Here is a 23,867-nt window from a genome sequence, read left to right on the forward strand (position 1 = left end):
CGGAGCTGCGGGAGGGCCTGGGGCATGGGAGAGGCAGTCTCTGGGTCTGAGTCCGGGCTCCCAGGGATCTGCCCGGTCTCGGAATCCCAGAGGCAGCCCCCAGAACACAAGCCTCCAAACAGGCTCTGAGGCCTGAGTGGCAGCTTCTGCCCCACCTTTTCTCTCTCTCTCTGAAGAGTGACTAGTCCTGTGGAGGTTACTGTGTGAAACGGATGAGTGCAACGGAGATTCTGAGCCTCCAAACAAAACAAAACCCAGCCACCTCCTGACCAAGAGAAGTAGCAGAAAGGAGCAGTGGACAGGACATTCTCCAGCTCTGAGCCCACAGCACCAAGTCACCTCCCTGAGAAACCACCCTGGAGACCCACAGACAGACAGGAACACACGTGTGCCGCTTCGGCAGGAAAACTGCAGAGATCAGAGTCACTGAGTCATCATTCCAAATTCACTGTTTTACATGCAGAGACCAAAGGGGACAAGCCCTCCCGAGGCCTGGTGCCGGCCAAACCCACAGGCTACGGCTGTCACACGGGCCAGATGCTGGCTTCCACACGAGGAAGTTATCTATTCTACAGAAGAGCAAATGCTCGGAAATATCAGGAGTAGTAAAGCGAAGACTAGCAATATTTAAAATTGGCCTTCTAGTTGCATTGAACTACGTGTTGTGCTTTTTATCCTGTGCGCTTCTAGTCGCTCCCCGCCCTGCACTGTTGGGTAACCGTCTGGGGAGCCGAGGACGCTCCCCCCGGAGCTGGGGTGGGCTCTGAGCACCGCATCCCTCCAAGAGCGCAGCGCCATGGGCAGTGACGTGCAAGGGCTTGTTCCGGTGCGGGGCACCTCGGCGTGCTCTCATCCGCTCCAGGGGCCTCCTGCGCATGAAGAAGCCTTGCACACCGTGGCCAGGTAGGCCGCCTCGGGGGCCACGGCGGAGAGCCTCCAGAGCCCTGACCAGCGATCCAGGCCTGAACTGAACTACCTATCTAGAAAAGGAGAGAGAAAACGGGGAATACACTGAGAAGTCACATAGTTCAACAGTATTAAAAATAACCACCTTGCATTTTAAACAATTTATTGCATAAAATAATGTATGTATCTGAGTATATTTCATGCTACAGTGGAAAAAAACCTCTAAATTACTGAAGAAACTGCACCGCGGGAGGATGGGCAGCACTGCATGATACCGGGTACATAAATGCATGTGTTGGGGTCATAGTTAATCAAATATGCAGCCTAAGACTAGCAGAGTAACTCAACAAGTCAGAAATGCTGGGATTTAGTATTTCCTATCTTCCATCCAAAAGTCTCCAAATACTTCAGTGGCGCACTGCTATGTGAAGCAAACTCCTGCAACAGGAATGGCTTCCAGATTTAGGTAAGTTGGCGTATGTGAGGCTACATCCCCAAACATCTTTTCTCGCGTGATTATGGGGAACACTCCAGGTATTCCTCGGGCCTAATAATAATCCACAGGTGAGAAGACAACATACAGAACTTCACATGGAACAGTCCCCTCATATATAAACATTTAGATAGTGCAACTTTTTAAAAACACATCATCACAACACAAATTTAACTCCTTGCATTCATCTAACTTCTTCACTTTATACCTTGGCACACAAAACAGGAATTTTGAATCATGTTTTTAAAACAAAATAAAAGTTCCACACCTTGGGAGAAAAAGCAAACTGGCCGATACTTCCCCATGATAATATATAATAATGCATCCTTCTTTATCAATTAGTTATAAAACGGGCCATTCTGGCCTCTTTTTCTGAAAAGTCTCCTTTCATAATTAAATAAATCAAATACCTCTGTGGGTTTTATTTCATGATCTCTTCCAAGCATCCCTTTCTCTGTGTTCCCAAGCCCGCCCTTTGCCAAAACCAGCCCCCCACCCCCACCCCGTCCTGACGCCTGTCCCCAGATAAACACTGTTCGCGGTCGGACCGGATGGAAGTTTGTATTATTTCAGTCTAGTCTGCATGCAATTCCCCTGAAAGGAATCAGAAACAAAGACCACGTTTGCACATTTGGTTTTACTTCGTTGTAGCAGGTGAGACGGACCACCACCGTGCCGGAGGTGCGGAGGCGGCGCGGCCCTCCTCCCTGCTCGGCGTCTTCCTCCTCCTGTGCACGTGCGCGGGTCAGACGAGGTTGCCGGGCTTCCTGTCTTTGCCCTGGAGGGTCAGCACTGTGCCCCCCGAGCTGTCCTGCTGAAACGGCAGTCTGCTCGCCCGCTGCGCGCTGCTGTGCTGGTGATGGAAGAAGGAGGCGCCCGGGTAGTGGCCCATCACCTCGCTGTACGTCGGGGGCGGCCCCTCCATCCTCCCGTTGCTGCTGCGGGTGCTGGCACTTATGCCCGAGTTGCTGCTCGGCGGACACGGGCCCCCACTGCACACGGAAATGTCTATCAAATCGCTGTCGAATATGGTTCGGTTGGGCGGGGCCCGCACAGATTCTCGGTTGAGTTCCCTCTGCTGTTCAGGGTCCCTGAGCTGCAGGGCGCAGGGCCCCTGGTAAGGAGGCGGCTCCTCCCCGTCAGACAGGGAGATGGTGGGAGGAAGGTCGATCTCGTGCTGCACGTAGGGGTAGGTGGGCTGGAAACGGCTGAACCGGTCCCTCTGGATAAAGGATGGGGCGGTAAACCTGTCCCTGGACCTCGGGGCATACATGATCTGCAAGGGAAGGAGGAGAGGGTTGAAGACATCCGCGACGCAAGGACCACGAATGTGATGTTATCAAGAAAGTTCACGCCTGGTCTGTGTTCTCAGCAGTTTGGAGACTTTTTTTTTTTTTTAAGATTTTATTTATTTGACAGAGAGAGACACAGCGAGAGAGGGAACACAAGCAGGGGGAGAGGGAGAAGCGGGCTTCCTGCCGAGCAGGGAGCCCCATGCGGGGCTGAAGGCAGAGCTGAAGGCAGACGCTTAATGACTGAACCACCCAAGCGCCCTCAAACAGTCCTCAAAACAGGAAACAACAGGAAAAGTCTATTTCAGGGAAAAAAAAAAAAAGTCGTTTTCTTATTCCCTGTGACTTACACCACTCATCTTGCCAAACTACAGGTCATCTAGGATGGTTCAACAGTGGAGACTGCGGTTAACTGGTTTAATGGGAGTTACAGTGTACGCTATGTACACATTTTCTGCTGGTTCCAGTAGAATACAACAGCAATTTCCAGAGTTCAGTAAACAGGGACGGGGTGGAAGAACGCTGTTCGGGTGGTGCTGCAGTCCTGACCACCTGGTGACAGTTCTGGGCCCCCACCCCTTCACCTGGAGCAGAAGGACCATGCTCCCTGCTCTCTCACCTATGATTCAGAAGAGTAGGGGGGCCCTCAGAGTTTTCATTGTAAATGTAAGTTTAATTGCACACAATGGTACTTGGGGTAGGTACAAGGCACTGGGTCAATTTATGAATTATTTACAGGAGCACGCTGATCTATCAATTACTTAAGAAAATACAGAAAAAGTGAGTTCTTTTTCCTTCTAGGTTCTAGGCTTATCCAGTTGTTTCATTCTGGATAAAAGTTTCCTGTAGTTATTTTTAGTAACTGACATGAAAAATATTTTGTACTCCAAAGTAAATATAATTACAGATTTGTTTTCCCAAAATGAATCCAAGTACTATTCTTCTTACATATCCTCTCACCTATTCCACCATCCAAATTTCTTCTAGAGGAAAGAGATATATACAGATCTAAAGATATATATCTCCACTGACTTCTCTCACACCATATTTTTAACTTATAGGCAAAAATTATGTTATTTAAAAAAATCATATTATTAAACTTGGAGATGTATTTATACACTCTGCCCACATCTGCCAAGCCTCATTATTAGCAGCTTATGGGACCATGTAAAGATCAGTGATTCTCAACCTGGTTTCTGTAAGGAGCTTCAGACTAGCAGGAATCATCTCTAGGACATTCCAGGGCAAAACTCCTCCTCACCTTTTTAACCCAAAGTTACAGCATACACCTTAAGGGAAATGCATTATTTCTTAATCTATGCTGTAATACACTTAGGCTTTCCACCAGTTTTGCTGCAGTGGTTTTTCCCCTTCTCCCTCCCCTGACATGGGTGCAGCAGCTACCTCCGGCGGCCCACCCCCCACCCCTGCCCAACTCCTTACCTCTGAGGCCCCTGGCCGAGGCCCGGAGCTGCCTGAAGGCCACAGGCGCCCTTCCTGGCAGTGGGAGGACAAGAAACATCACAAGAAAATCATTAGTTTCATACAACAGCACCCAAAATCAAGGGATCACATTCCTCTTTGACAGAAGCAGACCTGTTTAAAACATGGAGTGACAAAGAACTGGTCCTTTTTCACACCTAACATCCAAACAGAGAATTGTGACCACAAGGAAAAGGTAGGAGGTTTTGGTCTCAGCCATAATAGATTTGAAATAGATCTGAAATCAAGTATCTTCCGAACTATACACCTGTGTCTTTGCAATACATTCAAAATGTCCTCAAAACTGCATTCAAAACTACATTCAATCACCACCCGGATCTGCATAGGGTCTGGGTGAATCCAAACTCTTATTCGGAGGCCTGCCCACACAATGGGTGCTAGCGGAACGGGGCCGAGCGCCAGACAACACCCTTCTGAACTGCAACCAGCTTTGACCTAAGCAACAGCAGTACTAGAAGGAAAACACTAGCTAGCCACGCTGGTTGGCTTTCAGACCCCAAACTGAGTTTCCAAAAGCCCAAACGCCCTTCGAGTGTCTTGTAGTGAGTTTATTCTTGAGTCTATATATTTATAAGGCACATGTAACTGGACATCTAGTTGTTTAATATCTTTTTCAAAAATGTTTGACCAGACCCACAAGGTGACGAGCAAACAGTAGACGTGATTAAGGGTCATTTCTAACTCCGTAAATTTGTTTACAAGGCATTTCAATATGTCCTCCCTTTTTGAACCCAAATTGTTGGCTATTAGCCAGCGTCTGTTGGGCTATTTATTAGCTTAAGGCCTGTTATTCTAAGAAAGAGAGTAAGAACAGCTGGGTTGGTGGTGGTGGTGGTGGTGGTGGTGGGGAGAGATGCCTGTATTTTTGGATTCCTAGGAATATACATACATGACCTTGTGCCATCACTGAGCCTCCTGAAGTCTAAGAACGCCCACGAGTCAACCTGCCAGGTAAAACACCCCTACATCTTTGGACACGAAGGCCAACCCTCTCTTGCTCCCTTTTGTAGGCCAGAATTCTAATACTAACACTCCCTTCACAGCTAAACAGTGCGCTTGTCTGGTACATACAACCTGTTCCTAAGATACCCGCAGGACATCATGGAATCAGGGGCAAAAATATGAACAGGCCCAGCTGCACTTAGAGGAAGTTGGGGCTTAGGGTCTAACTATGAAATCATGTAATGGGCCGTTTTGGCTCTGGCATGGCGACAGGTGACAGACGGCCCCAAGTCGAATCTAATCAAGCAGCTGCCCCGCACCCACAGGCAGCCCTTCACCAGGCCCAGAGCTGCACGGAGCTGGCGCAGCTTCCTCGGGGTCAAAGGGAAACAATCAGTATGCCTCTGGGTGATTGTCGCCACTCTCAGATTGAAAACAGCGTGAAAACGAAGCCTTGCATAGCTCTCTGACTTGTAATTCTGCCCCAGCAACTCTTCGTGTCCATCACGTGAGCTTGGGGCCACTCCTGCGCCTGCACACACTGGCCACCCCTCTGACCCTGGGGCCTGGCACCAGGCGACAGCCAGAGCAGGAGGCTGACGCAGAGTGAGCTGCCTAAGGGCCAGAAATAACAGCACCACGCGAGGTGACCCAGAAGTAGGGGCTCGCACATTTTCTGAAAACGGAAATAGCCATCCTCAATGGTTTTACTTCCCTAGAAATGAGCCAAACTGGGACACTGCCTGGAAAAGACCACGCCTTGTGGTCTTGAGCCTCCATTCACCGAAGTCATACCCGCCTTCTGTCGCCAGTTCCACCTGGTGCTTTGTGACCTCTCACCGGGCCTCCTCCAAGCAGCGCTGGGGCCGCTCTCCTGCCTTCGGCGCCACCCTCCCTTCCCGGTATGTGCCACGCGGCCCCAAGCTCGGCGGTGCCTCCAGCTCTGCGTTTGGTAAAATGTGAGGAGGTCCTCAGACCCCGCCTGGGGCACGTCTGCTCTCGCTGCGGGCTCCCTAGGCCACTCCCTCCCGCCCCCCTCCTTGCAGGGCCATCCTCGTGGGGATGGGTCCATGCCACTGCACCTCCCGGGAGCTCCAGTACCCAGCTATGGGGGCCTCCTGGATTCCGACAGAATCCCAGCACCGAGCTGTTTGCATGGGAGCTCATCAGCCTCTCCCGGAACTTCATATTCCTCTGCCACTGGGGCTCATCCTCTTACCATGCCCCCTCGGCCCACTCTACCTCCCTCATTGCCATGATGAATATTTTAATTAATTAATTAATTAATTTATTTATTTTTAAAGATTTTATTTATTTATTTGTCAGAGAGAGAGCACAGGCAGGGGGAGAAGCAGGCTCCCCACTGAGCAAGAAGCCCTCACAGGGTTCCATCCCAGGACCCCGGGATCATGACCTGAGCCGAAGGCAGACGCCCAACCAACTGAGCCACCCAGGCGCCCCTCCATCATTAATATTTTAACAACGACATGGCTTATTTAACCATCCACTAACAACTCCCTGCCCCCTGATTCATTCGTTTTTACAGGACACTTATTTTTTAGGGCTTTCACCCACACAGTACGCAGGAGACCATGAAAACTATGAGATCTACAAGATGCCATGGTGAGAACAGTTAGGGTCAGCAGCCCAGAAAAGCTATCATTCTAGTTCTGTGCTGGTACATGGAGAACTGAGACCCAGAAGATGGCCAGAATTCTAGAAAGGCTGGCTCCCAGCCGACTTGATGGTTAGGGGACCTGCCTCATTCAGGCCCTCATGCCATAAGCTGCAGTGGCCACACCCCGGGGGCTGTCCCATGCCGCCCATCACCAGACTGTCCTCAGGAGCACCAACTTGCACATTGCTGGTGAAGCCCGATGATTCTTGCCCCCCAGGTGAGGTGAAGTCCTTGGACTATGATCTGACCCCATGACCAGTGTCCTCCAAGGGGCCTGTACTATCTTTTCAGAAAGCTGTGGCTAGCTGAACTCAAAGACATGGGCCCTCTTGCCTAGACCCCTCTGTTTCTTCATCTCCAAACACTAGTGGTGACATTTTCAGGGAGAAGGGGCTCATCCTACAGCTGGGATTTACTCAAATGGCAATATTTCTGGATCCTCATTATGGAAGCAATTTTTATCTCAACAGAGAAGTCTCCATTGTTCCTGGCTAATGCTTATATTATTACATGGTATTATACTTGGAAGAAGCTGTGAATTAAGATAATACTTAAAATAGTTCATAGAAATTTGAGCAATAGGAATAAAATTTTGCTAATATTTTTATGCAGGCTTAAACAAATTCCTTCCCTTACAGCTGTTTCCTTGTTAGAATACCCACCAAAAGGAAGGGAAGCATTCGTTCATTACTTCATCATATATCTACTGAACACTTCCTGACAAGAGGTCTTGATCCCAACACGTGAGATGATGTGCATAACCGAATAGCCCCTGTGCCACACCTCCCCATGGGATGGGGGGTTGGGGGAAACAGGGAGTCTGGACAACCCCCTGAGGTTAAGCTGTCACTCCCCTCTCCCCCTTGTTCTACTCAAGAAAGCATGGAATGTGATTTGTTGTGACATCACTCTAAGGATCACTTTGAATCAATTCTAGTTCATTTTTTTTAAGGTATATTATTCTCAAGTCGCCCATGTTGTATCTATTATTAGTCCCAGTTACTTAAGACACACATTAAAACTGAGGACAACACATGGGGGACTGTCACACTGATCTAGGATGCTTACGAGAAAGGCATTCAGTTGGGTCCCTCTCTGTATGTGCACGGCCTTGCATGTATGTTTCTTACTCTCTAGTTTTCTGCCTGGAACAAAGCCTCTGTAACAAGAAAGGTAATGACTGATTATCTGATGACAACTTAATACTACCCGGACGGACGACACAGCTCTTGACACAGAGGCGGATCTGTAAGGGCAAGTGAACTCTTGAGTCGGGAAAGCCCTTGGCCAGAATCCTGGTCCTGCCACTCTTCAATCTGTGACTTCAGGCAAGCTTGTTTAGTTTCTTCATGCCTCAGTTTCCTTATTTGTAAAAGAGCTTGTTGTGAGCCTCAATTATAGCAATGTATGTAAATTCCTTAGTCCATGCCTTGCACATAAGTATTCAGTAAATGGTAGCTCTTAACATTATACGTAATGGCTACCTGCTGTTTTACACAACTAAAGTGGGGACAATTTTCAGTTACGCTTTTAAAATAACAAAGTCATTGAAATTTCCTTTATTTGTTTATTTACAAGACTATTCTAAAGGTGGCATTTTGCCTTTTTCAAAAAAACTGTTTCTGAGTCTAGCTGACACACAATGTTACCTGAGTTTCAGGTGTACAGCATAGGGATTCCACGTCTCTGTATGTTAGGCTCTGCTCACCGAAAGTGTAGTGACCATCTGTCACCAAAGGTGGCATTTTGAGTGGAAAGACTGGAAGCGTCAGAAAGGCTTAAGCAAAGTTGCATTTACCTCCGATTTCTTCAGAACCTTTCTCATAAGGTCGGGAGCTGATTCCTACAAGGGGCCTTACCCACGAGACCCCTCACAGCAAGGTCTTCTCCACAACTTCCCACTACTGGGTTCCAGCAAGACCCCAGGTGCTACATAGAAGAAAGGCCCACTGCTGCATGATGACTCTCTGCGCTCTTCGGTCATTCGCTCAGCTGACAGTAGCCGTACACTGAGGGGACCACCGGTAAGTACAGACATCAGCCCAAGCTGCCTAGGCCGTGCACCGCTCCTTCCAATGTCATGAGGTGAAAGCAGGGAGGCAGTAAACAGAATAAGAGCTTATCACAAGAGCTTATCTCTTAGATCTTCTTTTACTTGCTAAAATGAAATCCTTCCTGTGAATGAGTCCTTCGCCATTTGTCATTCTTCTGCTAATGCAGTTACTGTGGAGCACTCACTCATGTTTGACCATCTCTGAGTCGGGTGATATATTTCTTCTCAATCTGCAAGGCTGTGGGCAGAGCCTGGACTGCGGAAACATGCCAAGAGAGAGGCTTCCCTCAATGCAGTGCCTATCAGCCCAGATCCACAGAAAAGCAACCTGAACCCCTTGGACCACCCTGGGGGTGCTGGCTGGTCATCAAGAGGTGCTACTGAATCTACGCCTTATGGGAAAAGGGCCACAGGACAGCTCTTAATCTTGCAGGCTTGAAGACAGGTATTTTCAGACTCTTCTATACTTGAGAAGTCGCTTTGTATTTTCCTCCTTCCCAATTGTCAATGAACAGCCAAACTGACAGAAAAATTTCCTGTTAAGTTGAACCTGCTTGACGCTAAAACATCTGCATTAAAGACAAAAACGATCACCTATCTTCCAAATGATTGTCTTTATGATGCCAACAATCAAGATGTGTTATTTGCAGACCTGGAACACAGTGACTGCATTTTTTCCCTTTAAATCTGACCATCTGGTCCATTTTAGGGGGTGGGTGGTGAGTGAGAAATCAAAACCAACTTGTCTTCTTTGTATTTTTTTTATTGTGGCAAAATGTATATAACACGAAATTTGCCATCTTAATCATTTAAAAGTGTGTTCTATGGCATTAAGTACATTCATATTGTTGTGCAACTATCACAACCATCCATCTCCCAGAACCTTTCCATCTTCTCAAATCGAAATACTGGCCTCATTAACCACTAACTTCCCATTCCTTGCCCCCCCGACCTGCTGGCAACCACCATTCTACTCTCTGTCTCTATGAATTTGACTATTCTAGGTACCTCTTATAACTGGAATCATACAACATTTGCCCTTTTGTGGACAGATACAATATTGTATCCTGTTTTCACTTAGCATAATATCTTTAAGGTTCACCAATGTTGTAGCATGTGTCTATTCCCTTCCTTTTTAAGGCTAATTTCCATTGTAGATATATGTCACTTTTTGTTTATTCATTCATCCATTGATGGATATTTTGGTTGTTTCCACCTTTTGGCTATTGTGAATAAAGCCGCTATAAACAGGGGTTTATAAATAACTCTTTGAATCTTTGCTTTTAATTATTTTGGGTCTAAAACCACAAGTGGAATTGCTGGATCATATGGTAATTCTATGGTTAATTTTTTGAGGAACCAACCATACTGTTTTCCTAGCAGCAGTACCATTTTACATTCCCATCAGCAATGCACAGGGTTCCAATTTCTTCACATCTTCACCAACATTCATTATTTCCTGGGTTTTCCTGATAACAGCCATCCTAATGGGTGTGATGTGGTGTCTCATTTTGGTTTTGATTTGTGTATGATTAGTGTATTAAGTCAAGGTTTTCCAGAGAAACAAAACCAATAGGGAACATTGTTATATATATATATAACTATATAACTATATATATATAACTATATATATATATACACACACACACACATACACACAATATACATATATATTTAATATATATAATTTAATTTAATGTATATCCTATTATATATATAATAGGATAAATATATAATAGGATATTATAGGAATTGGCTTATATGGTTATAGGGACAGAGAAGTCTCCTTCCATATGCAAGATGGAGAACAGGAAAGCTCGTGGTATAATTCCAGTCTGAGTCTGATGGCCTGAGAAGCTGTGGGGTGGGGGAGGGTGCACAAATATAAGTGTTGGTGTCCAAAGGCCCGAGAACCATGAGTTCTGATATCCAAGGGCAGAAGATGTACCCCCCAGCTCAAGAAGAAAGAGAGAAAATCTACCCTTCCTCCACCTTTTTGTTCTATTCAAGCCCTCCAAGGATTGTATGATGCCAGCTCACACTGGGGAGGGCAGATTTTCTTTTCTCAGTCAGCTGAGTCAGATGTTCATTTCTTCCAGAATTACTCTCACAGACACATCCAAAAATAATGTTCTATTACTTATCTTAGCATTGCTTAGCCCAGTTAAGTCGACACATAAAATTAACCATCACAATTAGTGATACTGAGCTTTTCTCATGTGCTTATTGGCCATTTGTGTATCTTCTCTGGAGAAATGTCTATTCAAGTCCTTTGCCTATTTTTAACTTGGGTTGTCTAGGGGCGCCTGGGTGGCTCAGTCATTAAGCGTCTGCCTTCGGCTCGGGTCATGATCCCTGGGTGCTGGATCGAGCCCCGCATCGGGCTCCCTGCTCGGCAGGAAGCCTGCTTCTCCCTCTCCCACTCTCCCTGCTTGTGTTCCCTCTCTAGCTGTCTCTCTCTCTGTCAAATAAATAAATAAAATCTTTAAAAAAAAAAAATTGGGTTGTCTAGTATTTTGTTGTTGAATTGTAGGAGTTCTTAATATATTCTGGATATTAATCCCTTATCAGATATATGATTTGCAAATATTTTCTCCCATTTTGGGAGTTGCCTTTTCACTCTCTGGACATCTTTTTAATTTCTGAATTCTATTTATCTATTTTTTTCTTTTGTTGCCTGTGCTTTTGGTGTCATATCCAAAAAATCATTGCCAAGCTCAAGTTTATGAAGTTTTTCCCCATTGTTGTCTTTAAGAGTTTTATAGCTTTAGCTCTTACGTTTAGGTTTTTGGACCATGCTGAGTTAATTTTTTGTATATGGTATTAGATGATATGGTTCAATGTCATTATTTTGCATGTGGACATCCAGTTTTCCCAACACCATTTTTGCAAACACTGTCCTTTCTCCTTAAATGGTCTTGGCATCCTTGTCAAAAATCACTTGACCATATAGGTGAGAGTTTATTTCTGGGCTCCCTATTCTATTCCATTGGACTCTATGTCTGTCTTTATGCCAGCACCACACTGTTCTGTTACTGTAGCTTTGCAGTAAGTTTTGAAATCAAGAAGTATGAGACTTCCAACTTTGTTATTCCTCTTCAATATTATTTTGGCTACAGTGGGGGCCACTATCTCCCTGGAGATGGCATATGCATTTTAGGATGGACTTTTCTTTTTCTGCAAAAAACCATAATTGGGATTTTCACAGTAATTACACTGAATCTGTAGATTGCGTTGGGTAGTATTGACATTTTAAGAATATCAAGTCTTCCAATCCATGAACATAAATGTCTTTCCATTTATTTGTGTCTAAATTCTTTCAGCAACGTCGTATAGTTTTCAGTGTATACATCTTTCACCTCCTCGGTTAAGTTTCTTCCTAAGTATTTTCTTCTTTTTGATGTTACTTGTAAATTGAACTGATTTCTTAATTTTCTGTTCAGATTGTTCACTGTTAGTGTAAAAAATGCAACTGATTTTTGTATCCTGCAACTTTGATCAATCTGTTTATTAGTTCCAGCAGGTTTTTGTTTGTTTGTTGGAATCTTTACGGTTTTCTATATATAAGATCATGTCATCTCTGAACAGAGATAATTTTAATTTTTCCTTTCTAATTGGAATGCCTTTTATTTCTTCTTCTTGCCAAGTTGCTCTGGCCAAAACTTCCAATAAATACTATGTTGAAATAGAAATGGTAAAAGCATGCATCCTTGTCTTGTTCCTGATCTTAGAGGAAAAGTTTTCAGTCCTTCACCACTGCATATGTTAGCTATGGGCTTTTCATAAATGGCCTTTTATTATGTTGAGGTAGTTTCATTCTATTCTGGATTCTTGAATGTTTTTAATCATGAAAAAGTACTAAATAATTTCAAATTCTTTCTCTGCATCAATGAGATGATCATTTAGTTTTTATGAACATTAATGAACAGTAGATTGATTTTCATATGTAGAACCATCCTTGCATGAGAGAAATAAACCTCATTTGGTCATAGTGTATAATCCTTTTAGTATGCTACCGAATTCGGTTTGAAGTATTTTGTTGAGGATTTTTATATCACTATTCAAAGGGATACTGGTTTTCTTTTACTGTTGTGTCTTTGTCTGGGTTGCGGGAAATGCTAGCCTCACAGAATGAGTTAGAAAGTGTTCCCTCTTCAAATTTTTTGGAAGAGTTTGAGAAGGATTGGATTAATTCTTCTTTAAATGTTTGGTAGAATTCACAATGAAGGCATCTGGTCTAGGTTATTTTCTTTGTTGTGAGGTTTTTGAATATTGATTCAATCTCCTTACTACTTACAGATCTATTCAGATTTTCTATTTCTTTATGAGTCAACCTTAGTAGGGTGTGTTTCTAGGAATCTGTCCATTTTGACTTGTTCATAGTACTCTCTTATAATCTTTTTTATTTCTGTATCTTTTGGATCTTCTTCCATCTAAAGTATACAACATTTATAGCATTAAAAGAGAGTAATATATGACCATGATTTACTGGGGCTTCTGCTGTGACCTGCAGCTGAAGCCTTGCATCCACGTGCACTGTATCCATGTGTAAGGCCACTCCCATGCCCTGAATCTTCTCTGTTTTATGCTCTCAGTTCAACTCTCCTTTCCATAGACAGAGGACCACAGGAAGCATATTTGAGGACTGTAAACAACCAGATCTCTGCGAGACTGTAAACACCTAATATGGTGTTTTTCAAACTGTGAGTTGCAGCCTCTTAGAGAACTGGAAAATCGATTTAAATGGGTCACAACCAGCATTCCAAAAAACTGAAACAGAACAGATAATGACTGAGTACATTGTCTGTAAGTATTGTTTTGCAAAACTTCTGCCTTAGTTGTGTAAATGAGTATTGTGGATTATGATGTAAAATGTGTTTTTTACTGTTCTTCAGGGTCAAAAACAATCTGAAGGCCTCTGATCTAAAAGCCAATTATCCCTCATTTTAGATGGGAGAAAGGTGAGCCCAAAGAAGGTACACTGCTCATTGGAAGTGATAGCCAGTTTGTGGTAAAGCAAGGCTGTTGCTGGATATTTTGTCTTCTACCCTTCAAAGGTACCTCCCAGTGAATAAATGTATTGTATGGCATCAAATATATGGAACTCTATTTTCTCTCCACGTCAGGGCGAGAACTTCAAAGCACAGGTAAAACTCATCTTTGGATATTCAGCAACACCTTTACCATCTGGTAAAACATATTTTCTTTCATTTCTTCCTTTTCCTCACACAGTCTCTCACCATCCAAATGCTTTAGTATTACTGTCTTTCCACCCTAGATGGCAGTAACAGCTTAGATGCAAAGGCGAGACCTCCAGGTATCAGTGACTGTTTTCTCCAGCACTTCCCCCTTTATTCCTCTTCAGGAATCCACCATCAGACTTACTCTCAAGACTTAAAATGTCCTTCCCAACTCTACTCAATCTAGGGCACATCCCTTAAGAGAAAGACAAATCATCCAGGAAGATCCGTTGGGAGGAAAAGGGAATCCTCTATATTTCCAGAACAATGCAATGGGATCAGGGAGGTCTATAGGCTCTGAGGAGCAAGCAGAAAAGGAACCACGAAGGTGCCCCTCCTGTGCTTGGTGCTGGGGGAGGAGTGAGCAATCAGATCTGGAGACAAACCAGCCTGGGAATTAGAAAGCTCAGGGCAACAGAGAAACGTGGAACTGCATGCTGTCAGCCCAGGCAGGCACAATCACCTCCTCTTTTGTGAGATTAAGCCTAGGGACAGGGCCAGTGCTTTTCCCAAGGTCATAGAGCTGGTAGGGGATTAACACAGAGCCCGAACCCAGCTACCTCCCTTGGCGTCTTTTGATAGCCCTGGAGAGCCTACTCAACTAGGGCCACAGAATGAGAATAATTTAGAGAACTTTTCTTTCCCCAGAACAAATTTACACCAATTTCTAAGGACTAATTAAAAATAAACAAAACAGGCTTTACCATTAGATTATTAATGCTCCAGGGTCTATCTAAAACATCACTAAAACTTTATTAAAATTTTCATCAATTTTACTTAAAAATCTGATTTTAGGATGCTTTTGTCATAATACAAACCATACTTCAACTCAGATGAGTTACCTTGGGAGTCTATAGGTGCTCAGAACATTATTGGACTTGTCTTCATCATCAGTTTATGTGAGCAGAGGATGTTTTTTAATTGCAAAAGTAACATATGAATACATTCTTATCAAAAAAGTTTTAACCCACAAACCAGGTTCTCTTTGTCTACCTTCTCCCATCCCAGCTCTTCCCCAGAGGAAGCCACAGGTTTGCTGTGAGTTTTTCCCCTTTCTCTACAGCATCGGTTTGTAACTCAGACAACATCAGTCTTAACTAATTGAGCCACACTTGGTTTTGCACCAAACTTGGATCATTTAGCCTAATCAGTCACATCATTTGTAAGATTTAGCTCTAAATGGATTTTGGCTGGTACCAAAAATCAAATCCATCCTCAGGGAACAAATAAGAAAAAGGAAGATTTGCCATCACTGAGATACTAAAAAAATATTTTTCCCTTGAAAAACCTCCAAAATATGACCTGCAAGCTCTGAAGGTAATTCCAAAACTGTTCTGAGCATTGGCAACATCAGTGGACGGACAATCTGCACTACTCACATTGCTCTAAAGACAAATCTTGGCTATTAAAAAGGCCTTTCTACTTTTGTTCAGATGAGAATCTGCTGTGTAATGGTGTGTCCCAGCAACCTTATCCAATTTTTGCTAGCAACTTCACCTCCTGTTTCTCTTACTTGAAGGGAGACATCCTCATTCCGAAGCTGTTAAAATTATCTTCTAATGCTTCAGACAGACCAAAGTGTAAAACCTTTGAAATGACCAGTCTGGCGGCTGGACTGCATCTTCACTCATTCAGAGAGAAACAGTTTGACCTGCCCCTTGCCATCCCTGTGATGTTAGGAAATGTAGTTTCAGAGGCTCATCAAATAATGAATTGTTCTGGGACAAAGTTGACAACAAGTACCCCTGGTCTTACGGCGCAGCAAGAATCTGCCTCACCCACAGAGAAACTGTCCCCTGCCATCTTTCATCTCAGTCTGATGCTGAATAAAGCCAGTGGCTCTCTTCTCTTTAGTCTGGGGCGTTAGAGACGTGCCTATTATAACTACACCATCAAGCTCTTTAGTTCTTTTTTTTTTTGCACCTTAACTAAAATAGTTCATTTCTATAATTTTAGAAATGTTTTTCGAAATGCTTTTCTAAACCTAGTAGAAATGAGAAAAGGCAGGTACACAGCAGTCCACCTCTCCAGTCAGAGTGGGAATGAGCTGTGTGTGTGGTGACACCCCAACTCCCCGCACCCTTCACTGGGCCCAGGATACAGCCTGTGGGCTTTGCAAGCACCGTGAGCTCTGAGCCCAGTGTGGTGGATTCCTGAGCTGCTTCTATAAGGACGTTCTCTCCCATTTCTTTGGAAACCAGTGGCTCTCTTGGTCTATCTTTTGTTTTCACCCTTGTGATAGAGGCATGAGTGCAGGATATATTTTCTCTAAAAACAACCACCACTGTGCAAAGCAATAGACGGCCACGGCACCCTACCCACAACTGAGGGTTCCCCATAGAAAGGTGGGTCCACAGTCAAAAGGTGAGCACTAGTCCATTCAGAGTGGCCCCATCTTGGGGCTGCCAGGCAAGACTAGGGGCCAGTGTGGCCTGATATGCTGACTTTTCAAGAGAAGAGGTAAATTCTAGTTTTTATGTGAAATCTCCCAATGTTTATCGCTCCATCAAGTTTTGTCAAAACACCCTGTGGGGCAAGCCATACGCCCTGGCCACACCTTAGGCCAAGGCTGCAGCATCTGCAGGAAGGGACTTTGGCTGTGGACTTCCCGCACCCCGGGACACTTTGCAGCTCCAGAACCCACATTTCTGTACTGACACAGCCCGTCGCTGCAGTCATGTCCTCCCTCCCAACAGATGGGAGACAAAACAAACGGCGTCCTTCCCAGCATCCCACCTGCACCTCCCCCGTCCATCTCCTCGGGGAGGCCGAGGCACCCGTGTTTTCACAAGGGATTTAATCCCGGCAGCACTTAGCAAGGAAGAAATGCTTGACAGGCCTCCTTCTGTTAATTTTTTAATTGAAATTGCTGTTTTTATAGGTCAGAATGGCTGAAGAGCCCCAATTTCATATAGTTCAAACTAAGTCAAATGTTTCTGTCCCTCTGCTGTTCCTCAGTAAGTGGCTGAGGACCTCGCCTCTTTCCTCTGTCCACTGCACCTTGGGCTGTCCCGGTGGGTTCCCTACAGGCTGTCGGAGAAGGGTGCTTGTGCCCCCATCACCCCCCGCGAGCCCTGGTGAGAGAGGCTCCAGTGACGTGTGCAAATACCTCTCAGGCCTGTGTCTGGAATATTTATGCCCCTTTATTGTTTTCCTGTTACTTGGCAGTCTAAGGTGATGGAAAGAGATCTAGACAGTCTCAAAGCCCTGAAATCGCATAAACCCAGGCTCTGAAAAATAAGCCGAGGCTACCTCAGGAAGAATACATACAGGTTTCTGTCACAAAGCCACTCACGGCTCTTTGCCATTAGTTAAGCGTTTACTTTTCTTGTAATTTAAGCCTAGGCTGCTATTTTTCATTTTCATCCAGAAATGGCGGCTTCCACCACATTCATGGCCAGGACTGTCCTGTCCCTGGGTTCCCATGGACCGGTGTCTCAGAGATACCGTGCTGATGGAAGCTGACTGGCCGAGGCCAAAGCAGATTGCCATCCATTGCTTCCTTCGCCAGAGGGAGCCGGCACAGAAAGTGTGTGCTTCCAAAAGACACTGTTAGAGCTGGGGAGGGAGTCCCTGGGAGGGGGGGCCATGTGCGGAAGGAGGTGTGTGGTGGAGTCATGGAGGAAGGTACCTTTGACTTTACAAAGCAAACCTCCCGGAATCAGGGTGAGCCTGACACTTGGCCCAAAGGGGCAACTGGTCCAACCAACCATTTTCCAGAAGAAGACTGTCCCTGAGAACCAGGGATATTCACAGCTATTAAGGCTCTATCTTATGAACCTTAGTTCTGCTCTTCCCTTTGGTCCAAGTGGAAAGCCCTTAAGTGAGGAGAGGGGGCAGCTCACATCAGGGCAGTGAAGTTTCCTCAGTCAAAACAGAACATCTACATGTTCAACCTCCTCCTTGAAAATAAAACCCAACTACTGTCTCACCTGCTGAAATCAGGGGTTCTCCACTTTGGCACTACATTTAGGGTCTGATCGCTTTTTTTGTTGTGGGGGCTGCCCTGTGCATTGCACAGCCCTTTTCACACAAGTTTAAAATAAATACATCTTTCCTAACATGCGCAGCAGGCCTCACGTGGTTCTAGAATAGATGGGCTAAAAGGCTCTCAGAAGTGAGGGGGTCTCTCAGCAGCGCACAGGCTTAGAACCATGAGACGCTCACCCAGGGTGAGGCTGACAGGGCCATCCTGCACCCACAAGCTGCCAGCTAGCTGGCTCCTGCAGCCCCGCCACTCAGGCTCCAGGGAAGGCAGGATTTCGATGCTGACGTCCGGACAGGTGCTTCAGCAGCAGATCCCCTCAGGTGCTCTGATGACAGGGGGGCTCTGAAACCACAGGGACAGCAGCAACCACAAGTGCACCCAGCTTCACCAGTCACCTTTCCCCCAAGGAGCGCAAATATGCACAACACCACAGGGAACCTGGGAGGCTACCAGCAACAGGCCCTGTCAGTAAGAGCCCGGCCATCCTCAACGTCAAGTTCCATCTACGCCCCTCAGGGGCGGAGGCTGGTTGGCACAGGCGGTCAGTTTGGGATGTTGGGAGGGCCACCTGGATGGGCAACTTGAAACTTTCACTCTGAGTCCTCATGCCCCATCCCAAACCCCTCCTACCGTTTACACAAATGGCCACTGGGGACCCCTGGCCTGTCCCAGTACGACTGCTAAAATGCCAAACAGAATTAGCCAGCTGGATGTTGCTGATGGTAGCAGGGACGGTCAGGGGCAAGGAAACATCACACTGTTTCTTCATTATTTTGCTCAGCGAACGACTGAATGAACAAAAGAAGGCAGAAACGGGTGGGGGAAACTATTCTGAGGCAGAGTCTCAGGCCAGGACCCTCTGATCATGCAAGGGACCCCCAATACTTTCCACCATGCTGTGGGGAAGTGTTCTCTTCACTCTGTTGAAGCCTCAGAGCCAGTCATGAGAGACCCACTTACACTAACAGGCCCCCTCTTCAAACAGCGAAGTGCCTCTAGAAAGGGTGGCATTCAACACCTGCTGAGATCAGGGGTTCTCCACTTCGGCACTACTGACATTTAGAGTCAGATCGTTGTTTTTTTTTTTTTTTTGTCGTGGGGGCTGCCCTGTGCACTGCAGGGTGTTTAGAGCATCGCTGTAGCATCCCCAAGTTATAACAACTAAAAATGTCTCCCAACATTGTCAAATGTCCCCTAGGGGGGCAAAATCGCCCCATCGGGGAACCATGAGTGTAAATTAATCAATTGCTCTCCTAGTACTGTACTAAGGGAAGCAGCATTTCTTGAAAGGCGTTAGGGAGGAGAGGTAGGCAAAAAGGAGGCAAGAAGTCTGGTTGGGAGCACACTCCTGGGTAGCCAGGAACACTGTAAGTGGCCCACAGTGCTGGCTATATTCATATTTGTGTCTAGAAGAGAAGTTAAGTTTCTTTCTCACCCTCTCTCTTCCCTCTTTGGATTATACACAGGTCAGCTGTCCTAGTCATGAAATGGGGCTACGGTCTGGGCCTGAATCGTCTCTAGTCACTGTGTAAAAATACATCTTGAGTTTGTGAAACACTGAACAGAGCCTATTGCTAAGCTGTGCAATATCCCCATTCCCATTTTATTGAGAAGGAAAATTCAAGCTTTGAGAAGCAACGGCACTCAGTACTGGGTCACGCAAAGAAAACAAAAGTAGTATAGTAGCAGCAAAGGAATTAAACCCCAAGCTGTGTGCAGCCTGCGTCTCGGTCCAGCTCTCAGAGCTAAAACTTTCAGACATTTATTAACAAAATTAGGCACATAGTGGGATAAAGACCTCTGTGGACATAATCACTAGATATTGATTATCTTCATTTGCTGTGTTGCCCTGAAGAGACATCCAAAAATTACTAATTACTGTTTCAATTTCAAGAAATGGAGGCTCTGCTCCCCAGCAGCCCCTGGAGCAGGGGAGACACAGGCGAGCACCCCGCCCCCCCCCCCGGAAGATGGCTCCACACAGACCCATTCCCAAATGAAATAGAAGACACATTCTACATAAAAACAAACTTAAATTTTCACTTTTCTGCCTTTGTAAAATTGTTATCCTGCTGGTAAGTGTGTGACTGTGTGTGTGTATGTGTCCCATCACCTGACTGAGTCATGGAGCTCCCAGTCTGGGGAGCAGACCCATGGGCCGGTGCTTAGGCCACAGTGGACGGAGGCGTGACAGCAGACGTGGCCAGGTGTGCACTGAGGAGTGGAGGAAGGAGCCACCTCATCAATGCGAGGCGAGTCACGTAGAAGCAAGGTGATCCCCAAATGAAATCTGAGGTAGGTGGGGACCCAGGCCAAACATAAGAAAGCAGTCTGAGTCCCTGTGTGCAGTGACTCCAGATCCTCTGGGGATTGGAACAGAAAGCCTAAGGCAGGGAACTTGGGTAAATTCATGGCAGGCACTTCATGGAAACTTGAGAGCTGCCTATTGACGACAAGGAGTGAGGATGGTTTTACCTCTTTCCCCCAAGACTGGGGGTCAGCACTTATGGTCTTTGCATTAGGCTTAGGCAAAGCAGTGATGGCTGATCCTTTCGCAGTTCTGAAACTGTTGCTATGAATATGATTTTCTCTCTGTCCTCTCTCTTTAAACTCAGGGGAATTATGTGTATTCTGTGTTCAGAACTTCGCAAGAACTGGCTCTCTCCTTTAGGTAACAGAACTGTCCTTATACAACAGCGGGGAATCCACAGGCGCCCAGACGCCAGCGTTCGGTGAGCCTGGACCCCTCGGGTACCAGACTGCGGGGACGACCAAGGGCCCGGGGCCCACACGGAAACTGCTGTGGCGTGATGAAAATCATGTTAACAGGGCTGGAGGAGGCTCAGGTGCCCAACCCGGGACCCAGAGAGATAAAGGTAGGGGACTGCAAGGATGAGGGAAAGCAAGAAGGAGAACGGGGTTCTTTCTCAGGACTGCTCCCAGCAGCCCCATCCCTTCCCTCTCCCCGCCCCCCGCCTGCACCCAGCAAACCTTAGTGTTGCCCATGCGGACAGCAGAGCTAATGGGCCACTGAGCAATTCTGCAGCCCTGATGAAGTGTGACCCAGCCCTCCCTAGGGGTCCCAGGGCCCTGGGCCCAGCAGCCACTCCACCACACCTGCCAGGACAGCTGCACCCCCACACCTGTGACGGCCTCCCGAAGCCAGTTACCAGACCGCCCTGGTCCTGACACATGCTCTGAGGGGCTAAGTATCACGAGGCAGTTCTGCCTCTTTTGCCCACCACCAAACCCAAGAATTTGTAATTGCCGAAACTCGCATTCCCAAGCCTCTCACTTAAGGCCACCAGAATCACAGATTGTAAAAGGGCTCAGAACAGGAAGTGCCAGTGGCCTTTGGTCCCCTAAGTACAGATCATAGAGCAGTTTAACTGAAAGCATGTTTTATTTTCCAGAGGAGTGCGATGAAGAGCCTTACTATGGGCTGTTTTGTGAGCCCCCTACACAACCCAACTCACCCTGATCCACCTAAGGAGGCCCCGAGCTCCTGCTATCCCCCCCACTGCCCTTCTAGCTCGCCCACACCCACCGTGCTGCCGAACCCCGCAGCCTGTCATGGATGCAGGGGGGGGCTGCACAAGTGCATTCCTGTCACCGCAACACCTCCAGGGCTGCTTTTAAAAACCATCTCCATGTAACAGCATGGGGGGATTTAGTGAAAGAAGCCTGACACAAAGGAGCACCTACCAGCGGACTCTTTTGTTAAAAATATTGTTCAAAAGCAAGTGCAAGTAATCTGTGCTGACAGCGGTCCAGGCAGTGGCGACCTTGTAGCGGCATGGCTAGGAGGGAGGCCCAAGTGGGCTTCTGGGGGCTGGTCGCGTCTCTTGTCTGACTGGGTAGGGGTGACACAGGTGTCTTCGGTTTGTGAGAACTCACTGAGCCTTACGCTCATGATGCACAGGCTTTTCTTGAAGTATAGGAACCTTCGATAGAGTTTTCGATACCGATGGGCCACAGCGGGCTGACTCAAGAGGGTGTCCTGCTTTGTGGCCCTTGTGGGCACCAAGCCTCACTTCTGGAGCCCGAGACAGAGGCCTGGGCAGCACCAAGAGGCTCAGGCCCACACTTACCGGCTGTAGCCCGTCCTCCTGCCTTCTGCTCTGATTCGGGCGGTTGATGAAGGACCGTGTGGAGACTTTGTAGTGATTTAGCAGGCAGACGATGACCACGACCATCACCGTGACCACCACGACGATAATGATGATCTGGGCAAACTCCAGCTCCGCTGTGATGGAAAGGGAAAGCCCGTTAGCCATGTGCCCCTTTGTGCCATCCCAGCCCTCTGAGCAACACAACTACCAGGTGCTCAGGGCTTCTGGCAAGCCCCTGGTCCTCTCAAGGACTTCAAGAAAGAGAAACTATTTTTCCCCAGGTCTGCTGCCCAAGGCCATTGCCAGACTTAGGCAAGTTGAAGAACATCTGAAGAAAGAGAACCCCTGGCATGGGGCTCTTTCCAGAAGACCTCTGGTGGTCAGCCCATGCACAGTGCTCAGACAAAACTTGCCTTTGCAAATTGCTTAATGAGTAGGGCCTTAGGAAAATGTATTCTGCTGGCTCTACAAGGCCTCTAGAGGTGCTGTGCTGTAACTGACCCCGTTCTGGCCCCGTGTGCCTGCCACAGGTTGAGGGCTACACAGGCTACCCCTTCCCCTGGGCAGGCGGGCCCTGGAGGATGGCCCTGCCCCCAGCGGAGGTAAGAAAGTCTTGCAAAACTGAAGTTGCTCCTCCCAGTGTAATCTCCCCAGGAATGTTAAACCCATCTTTAGAGTTGAGTCACATTTTCCAAAGTACATCCACAAAGGATCCACACACTACACCGAAGGGAAAATATGTTGATAAAAAGCTCCAACTTCCTTTACTCAGGGCCTTGCCTTTGGAAGTAATTTAGAAAACACATTTCCGCTGTCTCCAACCCTGCAGGCACCATATTTTACGAGCGGTCAGAAACTGCATTCCTGACACTATCATTACGAAGGATTTCCGAACTGCCATTAACACATGCGTCACGCTCTAGGACGGCGCCGTGGAGCTACTTCTAGAACATTGAGTTGGCACTGAGAGGTGGGTGATTCAAGCCCTTCAGATCTGCAGGGAGGAAGCAGAGGCTCACTGCTCAAGGTCAACCCTAGAACCCACATTTCCTGCTTTCTAATTTACAGCTCATGGCTTTGCTGAATGTTGCCCACCCGTTTCCTCAGTCTCCCCACACAGTGAAAGGAAGTGATTGTGCAGGGGTGTCAACTTAAACGGTGAGAGGCTCTGGAAGATGGTGAGGAAGACAGCACACAACTTTGTTGTGAGGTAGGGAGGTATGGGGTTTAATGAAGAGGAAGAGAAAAGGGGAGAGCTCTGTCAATTGTGTCCCTGCCTGGAACCTGCAACACACACATGCACACACCCACACATACACACCTGCATGCACACACATGCGTGCAGCAACACACATGGGCACAGTGCATTCATGCACACATATACACATGTATGCATGTGTTCGAGTAAATAACACATGCACGTGGATATGCATACACACAAGGCATGCACACGCACACACCCCCCCACACACACCCTCTTGCTAGGCATACACACAAGGCATGCACATGCACACACACACACACCCTCTTGCTATGCGTACACACAAGGCATGCACATGCACACACACACACACCCTCTTGCTATGCATACACACAAGGCATGCACATGCACACACACACACACACACACCCTCTTGCTATGCGTACACACAAGGCATGC

General features: G+C 46.7%; 1 protein-coding gene across 6 annotated transcripts in view; it reads right to left on the minus strand.

The window, feature by feature from the left end:
- Positions 1 to 887: 887 nt before the first annotated feature.
- LDLRAD4 (low density lipoprotein receptor class A domain containing 4) overlaps positions 888 to 23,867 on the minus strand; it is a 130,962-nt gene continuing 107,982 nt past the window's right edge. For all 6 annotated transcript variants that reach the window (XM_032399192.1, XM_032399190.1, XM_032399193.1 and 3 more), the window contains exons 2-4: positions 22,187 to 22,341; positions 4,135 to 4,188; positions 888 to 2,675 (exon numbers count right to left, since the gene is read on the minus strand). In XM_032399192.1, coding sequence (XP_032255083.1) covers positions 2,145 to 2,675; positions 4,135 to 4,188; positions 22,187 to 22,291 — 690 coding nt within the window. In that variant the 5' untranslated portion in view covers positions 22,292 to 22,341 and the 3' untranslated portion in view covers positions 888 to 2,144. The remainder of the gene's footprint in view (positions 2,676 to 4,134; positions 4,189 to 22,186; positions 22,342 to 23,867) is intronic.

This window comes from Phoca vitulina, unplaced genomic scaffold, assembly GCF_004348235.1.
Source record: "Phoca vitulina isolate PV1807 unplaced genomic scaffold, GSC_HSeal_1.0 scaffold138, whole genome shotgun sequence".
Taxonomy (NCBI): Eukaryota; Metazoa; Chordata; class Mammalia; order Carnivora; family Phocidae; genus Phoca; species Phoca vitulina.